We start from the raw sequence: 12,163 nt of genomic DNA, 5'->3' as shown, positions 1-12,163 counted from the left end.
TTCACCGAGACAAAAAGAAAGTTAAATTTGGAGAAAAACTGTAAATAATATAAGGTATTTAACTGAATATAATAAAAGTTTTAAGACACAGTGCGACGACGGATGTCACTATTTAGCGATCTTTTGCTGATCAGCTAGTTTCTGCTGATGTGCTTGCAGGACAGCCACAGCCTCATTAACCTGAAGAAATATACAATTTAGAAAACAGAAATTAAACATTTTTATTGGTGTATTACATCAGCATATTTCAACAGTAGTTCACTGATAAGTATTATTATCAATTAAAAAGAAATGAAATACACTAAACCAAACATTGAAATTCAGAACTGACCTTGCTATTGAGGGATGTGCTGTCTTCTAGCATGTGGAGAATCTCACTGTTTTCCATCTCGAGAAGCATGCCAGTGATCTTGCCGGCGAGCTCGGGTTGAGCTGCCTGGATAATCGGGTACAGCTTCTCGCCTAACATCTGTTTCTGTTCTTGAGGATTCGCGTTGTTCAAGATAGTGCTACTCAGCGGCTCCTGGTTCATTATCAGCTCCGTCTGAAAGGATTAAATTAGACATCAGTTGATATGATAGATAGATATAAAGTTCCGATATGGTGATTTCTGTGGAAAAACAGCCGAAGAAATTTCTAAGAAACCTCAGTTTGTGACCACCCTGTCATTCATTTAGCATTCGTCCTTGTAAATAAGGCATCTTCTAGCCCTTTACTACACTTGAATGCAGACCAAATATTCTTTAAATGCGCTTAAAATCAAACAAATAACTGGTATTCGTCAACTTACCATTGGGAGCATGGGGTTCCTGACAGTATTGGAGCCGTAGCGTCCTTGTTGTCGAGCCCCATTGGCCATGGATTGCTGCTGGTTCTGCATGGAGGACTGAGGTCTCTGGTTACCCTGAGCACCCTGCATTCTCGGCTGAACTTGCACCACTGATGGCACTGATGGAGATTAGAGTTTAATTATACATTTTTGGGGAATTTTATCAACAAAGTATCTATATCATTATGATTTATTTAAATTGAAATGCTACATCATCGGTGCAATAATCTTAATCTAAATAATAAATGCATAATAATAAGAATCTAACTACGAAAAGTGAAAAAACGAACCTTGCATTGGCCAGGCACCGGGCTGTTGTCTCATCTGGCCCTGCTGTTGTTGCTGAGCCCAACGAGGTCTAGGGACCTGGTTGGTAGCCATGAAGGGACGAGGCTGTGCCACTGGCATCAGGTAGTTGGTCGGAATCATGCCTGAGTAAGCATGTCCAATGAAACCACGAGGCATACCCTGGGTTCGGACAGCGTGCTGTGCAGCCAGGTGTTGCTTGCGTTCCTGAGGAGGATTCGTTTGATTTGCAAGCTCACTAAATATGATCTGGTTTACAATAATATATTACTATGTAACATCGTGAATAGTGGAATGGAGTTAAGAAAGAGAACTGACCTCCTTGCGTTGTGCAAGAGCGACGAACAGGGGCTTTGAGACAATAATCCTGCCATTCATTTCTGTAACAGCTTTGGTGGCCTCGTCAGGCGAAGAGAAGCATACAAACCCGAAACCTTTGGTGTTACCCTTCTCATCTACCATTATCTTTGCGCTGGTAATGTTACCGTAAACACTGAACTCCTCGTGAAGACGTGCATCGTCGATGACGTCATCAAGATTCTTAACGTACAGGTTTACTCCTGATAATTGAGAGCTATTGTGAATACGGTATAATATAGTGCAGACATGTTACGTGTTTAAATCATTTATTAGCTTCTTCATACAGAAACTCTTAGCGATGTTAACAAAGAAGTTTAACATCTGATTCATGTAGAGAAACGTTACCTTGTTGGTATCGATTGAGACGTTCCATTTTAAGTTTCTCGTATTTCTCGCGAAGTTCGGCTTGACGCTCGTTCTTCTTTTGAGCCCTCGCAACGTAGAGTTTGCAGGTTTTGACTTCAGAACTATTCAGAGCATCCACAGCCTGAGGTAAAGTAAATATTAAATGACAATTGAAAAACAATCATGCTTGACGAATAATATGTGGGCGGCAGCAATATTTTAAGACATCTCATGGCAGTGCAAATGTGTTCGCGCGCGCGGCAATAAAACTAACGAAGCTGTGAGCGCGTTTGCGATTTGCATGGCACTATGCAGCAAAATTGAAGAACTCGGTAGACCTAAAATGCGGATGATGTAACATTGCCACTCGTGTCACCCATGTAAATCGAATCGTGCCATGGAGTACAATATTCAAACTAGTACACTTAGAATACAATTTCTGAATAAGCCCAGTGTAGACTGAATTTAACCAAGAGGGCAGGTAAATGAATAAGGATTTAAATTGAAAATATATCACACTAATCATGTTAGGGTACTTTAGATCGTCGGTACTAGCAGTGCCAGTACCGACTGGCGTTTTCCAAAAAAGCATAAGTACAAGTAAAAGTACTCACTTGTTTGGCAGCCTCGTGAGTCTCGTAACTGACGAAGCCAAATCCCCTGGACTTGCCGTTATCGTCCTTCATGATGACGCAACTCACTATCTTACCGTAGGGATCAAACAACTGAAAAGTGACGTGTAACGAGAAATTAGATAAGTATCAATCAATTATCGAAAAAGTAATATTTTAGTAATGTTTCGAGGAGGGGAATGATCGTTAAACTAACCGCTTGGAACTCTTCGTCAGATAGGGCGGCATCACCGAAGTTCTTCACGTATATGTTGGTGAAGCGAGTAGCAGGGTGACCCAGGGTCTCCATACGTTCCTTTCGGGTCATGAACCGACCTGAAAAGTACTTGGTAACATGTGTGTTTGTATTTAGTTGTCTTATTCTCTTATTGGGATATGATCCGATTCAGTTTAGCATAATTACGGGTGGCAAGGCGGGGACATTTATTTACCGGAACATTTATAAATGGTTTCTCTATGCAAATTTGACAGACATTAAATTGGTAGAACTGTTTAATAGGACTCCCAAATTTGGTCACGCATTAAATGTTCAGCTCTAGCAAATAACTTGGATTTACGGTCTAATGACCAGTGTCGTGACGTTAAAATCTCTTTTAGACTTTTTAGAGCCCTTGCCAACTTTTGCGTCCCTACAATTTTTACAGTAAACGAGGAATATTGTAGAATTTCCTCCAAATCGAACAGCCCGGGGTCTTACGTTACGCCACTGCATTGTCAAATGGTAGACAATCATTTCAAAAGTGTAAGTTTTATATCAACATTAGAAAACATGATACTGTACAATTACTTACTTCTGCCATCATAGTCAAACGTAGTACAGGGTGGGCCAAAAGTCAGTGTGCAAACGTTGGCCTTAATAGCTCAGTCACTGAGTGCCCAATTGAAATACTTCCTTCTGGTATGACTTAGTACCACCACTGGTTCGAGGAATTTGTCAACTCGAAAAATATTCGCGTTCATTTTTTTCAAATGGAGGTTCATTTTCACATTTATTTGATAGTTTGGATAGTCGGATCAAGCTAAATGTTATTGAATTGTGTTTGGCCATTCGAATTACGTTTGTCCTGAAAGAATTAGAACTGTAGCTTCTCAGATGACCGAGATATGAAGCATAACGAGTTTATTCATTACGTGTGATCAGGTGATTGGTTTACCTAATCACGTGATAAGGTGACCCCGTTAACTACCCCGTTAAACATTATGGGAATTGTTAAGGGTGCCCAATTAAGGTGTCGTGTCACGGTGTCACATAATCACCCAGTCAATTTTGTTAACGAGATACACAAAATGCTTGATAACTTCGTCATTTCTAATCCGTTTTGCCTCATGTTTTCAGATCATATGCAACATTTGATAATCTACCGTCTCTGAAAAAATTAGGCGTTCAGCATGTTCAGAGAAAACAATATAGGTGTTTTAATATTGAATGGGCGTGGTCTAAAATATTCGAATTTTCAAATTTTGACGACGGAATCCTCGAACCAGTAAGTACAGTACGCATCTGCAAAGCAACAGCTCTCAAATATAAAACACGGCGGAGGTATAAGACACAACGTTTGCACACTGACTTTTGGCCCACCCTGTATATAAGAGGAACCTTAAATTCATTTAAGTATATCAGTACAGGATTTTAGGGAATAAGACTTAAAATCTTCAACAATCTATCTGGCATCATATTTTTCAATTAGAATTTACTCTGGATCTTTATGACAGATCTGTTTAAAATATTTCTGATAGTGGCTGCGTGATACCCATGTTTAAGGCATGATTTGCAATATCTTCTTTTCCGTGGAATGACCAGTTTCGTGCAGCGATATTTCAACGTTTTTTGATAACACATATTTTGTATTCTCTTAATACATATTAACTAAGTTAAGGTATTATTATTATCGCGAGATTAACACGTGTGGAGACATGAAGGCTATTTGAGCTAGTGAGTTCATTGTAGCTGGACATAAAGCTGTACCATCTCTTGGTCGCTCGGTGAGGTGGCTCAATGATCCCTTCAAACAAAAGACGGGAATGTTGAATAAATACATACACACGAGATCGTCTTTCCACGTCGTATAATATATTTTGGTGGGTCTAAGAGGAGTGCTAAGGTATACACTAAACATATAAGTGATGATTGTTCAGTGGCTGAAAATCAGTAATTTCATTAGCTTAATCTCCACTTTAAATAAGAAACAGAAATAGAATGTATGGATAACAAAACTTGTTAAGTGAGGTGCATACACACACACACACACACACACACACACACACACACACACACACACACACACACACACACACACACACACACACACACACACACACACACACACACACACACACACACACACACACACACACACACACACACACACACACACACACACACACACACACACACACACACACACACACACACACACACACACACACACACACACACACACACACACACACACACACACACACACACACACACACACACACACACACACACACACACACACACACACACACACACACACACACACACACACACACACACACACACACACACACACACACACACACACACACACACACACACACACACACACACACACACACACACACACACACACACACACACACACACACACACACACACACACACACACACACACACACACACACACACACACACACACACACACACACACACACAACACTAGCTCCGCGTGTACTGTGTAGACAAAGAAGCGTTTATGTGATCCACCCTGATACCAGGGACCTGGGCGATGCACCACAAGCGATCCAGGGTAGGCCTACCGTCCAGCTTTCCGTCTGGTCATCACTTCGAATCAGAGACCGACAGAGAACAAATCTTTAGATAACACATTTAGTGTTATCTCCTCTTTCAACGGGATTCCGGATTAACAAAGTCTGCAACATAACAGATGAGGTCAACCAAGTTAGATTAACATCAAACAAAGCTCTGTGGCAGATGGAAGAGCTGTATAGATAATGTACCACGTCTACTAAATGTGCGTCCACTGTCTAGCTGCCGAAATTCCCTTCATCCGATATGTCTTCCTTCGCAGGACTTCTTCGTATTCGGGAGTTGCACGATGGAGGTACCCTACCATTAGAATGGTAACAGTGTCCAAGAAGATTTAAAGGTTAACTCACTTCGTGCTGTCCCTCTCTAGTAACCAAAGAAGGTTTCATTTCTTCCTTCTTCTTAGTATCACAAGAGTGATGGGGAAATGATACGAGAGGGATAGTTTCTCCGTAGCTCGATCACACGATTGACCAGTTCAAGATTCACAAAACACGACTTATTATTTATGGATTAATACTTTTAGAACCAACATGATGAAGATCTCAACAATTAAAGTCCCTTTTGCTATCGAAATATTGAAGAAATCACCATCTCAGTGCTTGTCTCTTAGTGTGATCGTTGTGTAGCCTGTATACAAGAACTATACATTGGAATATACACGATGCAGTACTCATACCATGAACATACGAAGCATTTGGTCGATGACCCCGATAATGATGATCTGTTTAGTGCCAGACATGCAGATCAGGTAGCGAGAGCTACAAACAGTGTTTTTAATGAAATGTGCCACGAACTGAATGTTAAGGAATACGGAGATCTGGTATTTTTTTTTATCTCAACACTTATTTTACTTCGGACATTCCAACAGCCACATTGTTACACAAGTGTGTAACCAGCCAATTACAGGAAGCCGAAGGATTCAATTATACATTAGGCCAGTGACGGTTAAGGTAGTGTGTACCATACTTTCTTCGCCCGAGACTTAGCTGCAATGGGCTAACAAGCGATCAGTTTCGAAAGAAAAACTGTGTGATTGGCTGCAAACTGTTTGTTTCATTTTGAATCTTTATGCAGCTCCTCATTTGCAAATGGCTTCGGAGAGAGTAGATAAACAGAACATTTCATTAATCGCGGAGCAGAAAACTGTCATTAATTTGCAGAAGCAGCTCATTGAAAAGAAGGATGAAGAACTCAAGTCAGTCCAAACAACAGTGCAGACAGAGATGAAATCATATTCTTCTGCCCTGAAGAAGACTTGTGCTGCTGCTTTTACGCCAAAGAAGATCTGTACTGCAGTTAAGACAATAGCTGAAAAGGATGAAAGCAGAAACGTCGTAATCTAAGGAATAAGTGAATCCGACGGTGAAGAGGTTAGAAAACAAAGTCGCTGAAGTTCTTGGTGAGATAAACGAGAAACCTTCATTTCGTTACTGTTGTAGAGTTGGTTTGAAGAGAGCCGGCACAGTAATACGACCTACTAAGCTATCTCTGAATAGCTCTGATATGGTTACTCAGGTGCTGAGAAAAGCGAAAATTCTACGCATAAAAGAGGGCTACAAAAGTATCTACATTTGCCCGGACAGATCAGTGGAAGAAAGGAGAGCTTACAAGAAGCTCTGGGGGAATTGAAAAAGAGGAAAGCAGAGCCTAACAGAGTTCATTTCATAAGGAACAATAAGATTGTCAGCTCTGATAAGAACACTGTATCAGCCCCTTCTGAAGAAATTTGAACTGTTTCACATTCTTCACCACACATTTATTTTATCACAATTTTGTTTCACATTTTTTTAATCATATCGGGGCCATGTAATTGCGGGCACATTTTACTGTGCAGTACCGTGTTTGGTCTCCCGTCAGATTTTACAGACGGGGCAATAATTTATTCGAGTTTATTTTATACGTTATAAATAGCTGTACTCTGTAAAGTTTGAAAAGTATTTAATAAAAAAATAACTAATTTTCGCTCAGTTGAATGAGAATCACATACTCCCGTCTATTATTTCAAGTCCCTTCGGAGTTCAAAGAGATTTCAATGCAATAGTTTAGGTATGTAAGGTATGCTAATTAGGTACGGAAATTCGGTTCCTATTTAGCATATCGGGTGTATGTTATGATGAGTTTCAGTAAGAAATAGTGTAAGATTGCAATTGTGTAAAAGCTGATATTTAATGCAAACTTAAGTTTCCAATCATAATAACGCTGTGTACTTGTGCTGACATACCTTAGTACAGAATATTTGTACGTCACGAGTTTTGTACGGATATTTTTTATACGGCATTAGTTTTATACGATTGCATCAATCTCCCAAAGAACAGAAAAAAATCCGTTTAGTGACTAGAAAATAGAAATATAGAAATTAATCAATCAGTGTAAGACGAGAAAACGGATCCACTAAGCCATTAGTGTCCATTATGTTCTGTGCGTCTCTTAATGATTTTACTGCTTTCCAAATTCCTGCAGCTTTCCACCCTTGCAGAATGTTTTGTTTGCCTTCTGGTCCCTGAAAGTAAGCAAACGCTTTCGTGATAGTCTTTGCGTGCAAATTTCGTAGAATAGGCTTTCCTGTGTTAACTTTAATGTCATCTATTCGCGGAGAAATCTGAAGACATCTAGTAATCTCAGCACTGATATATTCTGCACTGTCATCTTGCTCGATTCGTTTCAATGTACGGTTTACCGTCAGATCAAGAGGAGAAAGCAAATGGGTGAGGTTCTTAGGTACATCACTAGCAACTATATTCAATGATGGCAATAGGTTCTGTACTTTAGATGCAGTATGACCACGGAAATCATCCCATATTAAGAGTGCCTTTTGATTTTCTGGGAGTCCTAGTTTCTTGATAACTTGATCAACATACGGCTTGAGAATGGAAAATTTATACGACACAAAATTTATAACCCATAAATTTTATACGACATAAATATTATACGAAAAATCGAAATTCGTATAAATATTGTGATGTATAAATATTGTGTACTAAGGTAATCTCACAACACGATTCTACATTAACCGACGACGGATTTTCTCAATACATGTTAAAATAAAAAAATAAAATTCTCGACATTCTGGCATAAGCGCTATGAGTCTGGAAATATTTAGGATAGATACGGAAACAAATCTTAGCTATTTTTACATTTATTAAACATAGAGAAATATTGGACACGTCAAAAATGCAAAGCACTCCTTCTAATAAAAGATGTTTTAATTTAGTCTTTGCTTTACGATTTACACATTTCCTCACATCACTCGCTCTGACATGGTTAACCACCTTATCATTATGTTATGTTGTTTGAACAGTTGTTGGTTAATCATGTGAGCGGGATATAAATAACTCATTTCATATCTATCTAACGATGAACTACATGTAATATCTCTTCTGTTACTCTTCCTTATCTTTTTTTCTTTCAAGTCTTTTATGGGGGGGGGGGGCACCATATTAAAGTATATTAAAATGTAGGATTTTTCCCGATTTTGACCCGGGGATAAACTTTAATATACCTACAATATACTTTAATATATCCCTATCTCCTTGGAGGCCTACATCAAAAATTGTTGCCCAAAATAAGCTTGAAATGCAATTCTTAATTGATTCCAAAAAGTTCTTGAAAAAATATTGAAAACTGATGGAGTTATTTCAATTTTAATGAAGTCACTTTGGCTAGTATTCCGAACCGAGATATTATGTGCAATTTTCCCAATTTTGTTCATGGAGGTCTTTTTATCTAATATCCACTATATTCAACAAACACTGAGTTATATCTTTCACATAGAGTTAGTCTCATTAAAAAATATTGAAATTTTATCGAATTTGGGCAAAAGCGAATTTGGGCAAAGGCGTATGCCCAAATATGGGCATATTTTTTAAAGCTCATAGCTCAGCCAATTTTTGACCAATCTGGATGGAAATTCATGTACTAGTCCTAAAACAGGCTTATCTTGCGAATCTGAGTGAAAAATATAGTTCATTATGTAAATCTTAACGAAGAATATAAATCTTCTAATTGTAGGTATATTAAAGTATTAAAGTAGGATTTTTTCTGATTTTGACCCGGGGATATACTTTAATATACTTTAATATGGTTGCCCCCCCCCCCCCCCCCCCCCTTTATGTTACGCTCGATGGGAGCCAGAGGTGCGCAATACATATTTCTATATACCATATTATACGTGTATACGTGAAGACTAAAATGCTCCTGAGGTGGGTAATCACTAATCACCCAATCAACAAAAAGTTGAAGAGGTAAATTGAGACAAATAGAGATAAATTGAGGGAAACTGCATTGGTACATGTAGAGGCGTGTAACAAGAGTATTGGAAAGTCTCCCGCCGATACCTATACTAAAGGTTGAACAGTAGAGCAGATGACAACACACATTCTATTAACTATAGATTATCTGTGGGATTGTGGGAACAGACTTTCGGGGATATCTTTTCGGGATAGTTGATAAAGTGACGGGTAATTGCATTGATCACCAACAATGTTTAGTTTTCTTTGTGGAACAAGAAAACATAAATTCAAGCCTATATTTTAATTTTCATAAGTCGAATTATCGAAGTGGGGTTCATACTTCATTGCAAACTTCTTCACCAATTATTGAAAATCAACAGGTATTACAGCACGCTACGGTGTTGAGTAATACAGCTTACGCTGGAAATGTACATATCTATACAGCCCCTTACAGTGTAAAATATGTGTGGCTCAGGACTTGTGAAAAGCAGACGAGCACATTAGGCCATTTCAAAAGGTGGCTTAACCATTGCATTAATTTACATTGCATATCATTAACGAATATGCGGCCATGCGAATTAATGAATATATCGTGTTATCTGGTGTCAAGCTACATGGCTAATTAATTTATCCAATTACTTTTTAAGTTTCTAAGAGCGGACACTCAATACGGGTAAAGGGATCGCGTTCTAGAGATAAGACTCCCTACTTGGAGTGTAATTAGGAATGTTCTCGAACTATTTTAAACCGGGCAAAATGTCATTAAACTATCCATTATCACCTCATTATGCCAACATGATATGACAATTATAGTTATAATTGGCCTAATTGCTTTATCTGCTTGTGCCCGATTGAAAGTGTAACTAGGACAATGGTACCTGTATTGACTCCTTTTAATCCGAAATATGACACCCTTTGTAATTAATGATTTAAATGAGTTGGATGTTCCTTTTAACTAAGTATAATTACTAAATATTATCGAAACTAACTTATCCCATATCAAAGCGCAACTATGACGTAGAACATGCTTCAATGTGAAAAGAATATGATAATCTATCAAGAATTCGATCTGTATCGTACAATAGAAATTCATCTGAGAGAAATTTCCAGAAGAAAATGTTAGTGTCAGGTTTCCGTTCAAACTGCTGGAGCACAGGTGCTACGTGTACATATTTCAAAATTTTCTTTTTTAACTGGTGGCCATCGTACGACTGGGAATAAACTCTGCTAGTTAATTCGGATAATTTAAGTTTAACAAGACGGGTGGTACAGATAAAATGATCTCACTTGCGCGATGACAGGTCGTGTCACATGTAATACTACAGATAACTTGTCTAATATGTCTTTTAGAAAACACACTATACACAACTTAATTAATACTAAACTGTACATTACACGTCTAGGGTCCTATGAGAAATGAGGTATGTCAAATCTGGATGGACTCAACACAAGCAAATGGGCTTACAAGTTGACAGTCAAAGAGAAAGATACATACCAACATAGACTTTCTTGTCGTTGAGCAACATGCCGTTGACCTTTTGGATAGCTTGGTCAGATGCATCTTGGGTCTCGAAGTGAACGAATCCGTATCCTTTGGAGTTGTTACGTTCATCATGAGCGACCTGAGAGTGGTTTAAGTGTTAAAATCAGTTTGAGAGTGTGTAAATAGTTCTAGTAACGCGAAATAAATGTTAAGGTGTAGGTCATTCGAAGGTGCAGTTCTGAAATTGTGAACTGTAAAAGTAGTCATTATCTCAAACCTTGCAAGACAGAATGTTGCCAAAGACGGAGAAAGTGTCGTACAACGACTTGTTGTCGATAGACTTGTCCAGGTTCTTGATAAAGACGTTTCCGACACCAGATTTACGGAGGGAAGGATCCCTCTGAGACCACATGAGTCTCATTGGGCGACCTTTGATCAGCTCGTAGTTCATGGTGTCCAGAGCTCTTTCAGCTGAAATTGTTACGTTAAAGAATGCAAACGTTTAGTTTTAGAAGTCACATCAGATGTTAACGGCGAATTACGCCACATCGAAGGAGAGTAAAGGTACGGGGATGTCTATAGAGGAAATAACGTAACGCAGAAATTGTAAGTTTTGTACTTACCGTCCATAGCTTGTTGAAAATTGATGTAGGCGTAGCCGAGTGACCGTTTCGTGACAACATCACGACAGACTCGGATGGAAGCAACAGGACCCGCTTGTGAAAACTTGTCATACAGATTAGCTTCAGTTATGTCCGGATCCAAGTCTCCGCAGTAAAGAGAAGCAATTCCGTAGTTTCCAGTAGTGGGTTGATTCGGAAGTGAATTCATGTTGACAAAAGCAGTAAAATATAAACAATCGGACTAAAGATTAAATCGGTTGAATTAACTGTCCACGGATTTTTTGGTCTTTATCCGGAGTCTTTGTAGGCGTTTTTATGTTTTTTTGGTTGTTTGTATCCTTTTTTTGTATTTTTGTTTATATTTTTGTATAAAAAAGCTTGTCAACAAGCCATCGACGCAAAGTTAAACAACACGAATATACGTTAACAACGATGTGTAGGAATTAAACGCACTGGCTGTACTCACGAAGGTGGGCAGTCTTGAACGTTTGCGGAGGAAATAAAAAGCGCGGCAGTTTTTTACAGTGAAAATGTCAATCTA

General features: G+C 38.7%; 1 protein-coding gene across 1 annotated transcript; it reads right to left on the bottom strand.

Annotated features, from left to right (window-relative positions):
• Nucleotides 1–26: 26 nt before the first annotated feature.
• LOC134822600 (polyadenylate-binding protein 4-like) lies at nt 27–12,114 on the bottom strand. Its single transcript, XM_063833726.1, has 11 exons — nt 11,623–12,114; nt 11,277–11,470; nt 11,012–11,138; nt 2,669–2,787; nt 2,455–2,565; nt 1,841–1,982; nt 1,454–1,695; nt 1,120–1,342; nt 791–948; nt 332–544; nt 27–180 (listed from the first exon to the last, which is right to left on the bottom strand). The coding sequence occupies exons 1-11, from the start codon at nt 11,828–11,830 to the stop codon at nt 109–111; spliced, it is 1,809 nt and encodes a 602-aa protein (XP_063689796.1). The 5' UTR covers nt 11,831–12,114; the 3' UTR covers nt 27–108.
• Between the last annotated feature and the right edge of the window lie 49 nt (nt 12,115–12,163).

Source organism: Bolinopsis microptera, chromosome 11, assembly GCF_026151205.1.
Source record: "Bolinopsis microptera isolate Bmic1 chromosome 11, MBARI_Bmic_1.0, whole genome shotgun sequence".
In the NCBI taxonomy this organism is placed as follows: Eukaryota; Metazoa; Ctenophora; class Tentaculata; order Lobata; family Bolinopsidae; genus Bolinopsis; species Bolinopsis microptera.
Note: the sequence above shows the minus strand (reverse complement) of the source record. Positions and strands in the feature narration are given on the sequence as shown.